Raw genomic sequence first — 2,160 nt, forward strand, 5'->3', positions numbered from 1 at the left:
GCAAATTACTAAATATGAAGTTAGTTTAAATTTTGCTCATAAGAAGTTTATTTTTGACAACTCAAAGTTAAATATAGGGGTTGTTATGTCTTATAGGATCATGAAAGAACTTTGTGGTGGGTTTAAAAATGTCATGGGCAATAAAAATGACTTCAAATATTTTTCTAGGGACTTGAAAGTTTATATCTCTAATGCTGATGGTGCAATGTTTGTTCAAAACCTTGAACAAAAAGTGAAAAGCAGTAAAGGGGGTTATTATTTTGATTACTGCGTTGATTATCAATTGTTTGGGGACTCTTTATCTTTTGATTCTACCTATGATACAAATAAATACTCATTGGTTTTCTGCCCTTTACTGGAGTTGATAATCATAAGAGATGTGTTATATTTTGTGCTACTTTATTATCTAAAGAAGATGTAGAATATTTTGTGTGGCTATTTCAAACTTATTTGAAGTGTATGGGAAGAGAACCCTCTTACATAATCACTTATCAAGACCCTGCAATGGGTATTGCCATACAAAAGGTTTTTACCAAGACTAAACACAGGTTATGTGTGTGGCACATAATGAGGAAGGTACCTGTAAAGGTTGGAACTCAGTTTTGTTATGAAACTGAGTTCTTGAAAAAGCTAAGTGCAGTAGTTTGGGATAGAGAAATTGATCCCCATGTATTTGTTGATGGCTGGAACAATGTTATGGAGGAATTTGACCTTGTAGATCATGAGTGGTTTACATACATGTTCAAGATTAGGCATCTTTGGATCCCTGCATATTTCAGGGACTTGTTTATGGGTGGGTTACTGAGTTCTACTTCTAGGTCTGAAGGTGAAAATAGTTTCTTTTGTAATTTTATAAACCCTCATGTGACTTGTGTTGAATTCTTTGTCCGTTATGAAACTGCTCTTGATGCTCAAAGGCATGAACAGGACGAGTTGAACAGGCTTAATAAATATGAGCCTCTATTGGTTACTCATTTACACTTGGAAAAGCACGCTGATGTTGTTTACAGTCGTGCCATCTTTTATGATTTTCAAGAAGAATGTCAGGCATCCTGTTTCTCATGTGGTGTTGAAAGTTGTAGTTCTCTATATGTAGATGGTGTGGAGTTTTCTGTAATTGTTGATCATGAGAAAAGGAAAAACTTTTATGTAAATTTTGACTTGGCCACATATGAATGCAAATGTACTTGTAAAATGTTTGAGAGTCAAGGCATCTTATGTAGACACATTCTGTTTATTATGAAAGGCATGTCTATACGTGAAATTCTTGGTCTTTATATCATGAATCGTTGGAGAAAAGACATTCTGAAGAAAGCTTTAGGCATAAATAATGTTGTTCTGGATGATGCTTCTAAGTATGATAAGAAGAAGCAATTGGTGAGTGATGTGTGGTCTAAGATTTTCAGTTGTGTGAGTTTATCTGAGCAATCTGAGGATGATTTATCTGAGCTTATTAGGACATTATCTTCATCTGAGGAGCAGATGCTGACAAAGAATAATCTTAAAAATGCAACTAGTTCAAAAGAGGTGAAATATGCTGATACTCAGGTTTTGGTTGGGTCAAATGAAGTAGATGTGGGCAATCTGGTGTTTCACATGACAGTAGAAACTGTCCAAACAAGTAGTTCTTCGGGTATTTTACTTTTACATGTGTTTAATTTACTTTGATCTGTTATTTATTTACTTTAACATTTAACTCGATTTACATTTTATTTTTGTGCAAGTGTTATTATACTTGTACTTTTGTTTTAGGTATTTTACCTTTGTACTTTTCTCATTTACTTTAAGTTGAAATTAATTTACTTTACATTGTAATTTATTTACTTTAATCTGTCATTGATTTTCTGATGTTTATTTCTGTACAGTTATTATAATACTTGGAAATTTAAAGATGTTTTGGAAGATAAAGATATATTGAAGAAATATTAATGTTTTTATTATTATTATTTTTTTATGTAATATTTTTACATTTACTCTAAGTAATTGTATTGTAGAAATAAAGTTCAGTTTTTTTACTTTTACCTATAATACTTTAATTTTATGAAATATTTCATTTACTTTATGATATTATTTTTTCGTGCCTTTCACAATGAATAATATATCATATGAATTGTATTATCAAGTAATATTTCATCTTCTACCACCGCACAACCATCGTAT

The 2,160-nt window shown here is 31.3% G+C and overlaps 1 protein-coding gene across 1 annotated transcript; it reads left to right on the forward strand.

The window, feature by feature from the left end:
- Positions 1 to 567: 567 nt before the first annotated feature.
- Positions 568 to 1,929, forward strand: LOC110737603 (protein FAR1-RELATED SEQUENCE 5-like). The gene is made up of 3 exons (XM_021917937.1): positions 568 to 1,633; positions 1,753 to 1,765; positions 1,866 to 1,929. The coding sequence occupies exons 1-3, from the start codon at positions 568 to 570 to the stop codon at positions 1,927 to 1,929; spliced, it is 1,143 nt and encodes a 380-aa protein (XP_021773629.1).
- Positions 1,930 to 2,160: the final 231 nt, after the last annotated feature.

Source organism: Chenopodium quinoa, unplaced genomic scaffold, assembly GCF_001683475.1.
Source record: "Chenopodium quinoa cultivar QQ74 unplaced genomic scaffold, ASM168347v1, whole genome shotgun sequence".
NCBI lineage: Eukaryota > Viridiplantae > Streptophyta > Magnoliopsida > Caryophyllales > Amaranthaceae > Chenopodium > Chenopodium quinoa.

Coding starts and splice junctions, on each gene's coding strand:
- LOC110737603 (XM_021917937.1), top strand. CDS start 568: ATGAGGAAGGTACCTGTAAAGGTTGGAACTCAGTTTTGTTATGAAACT.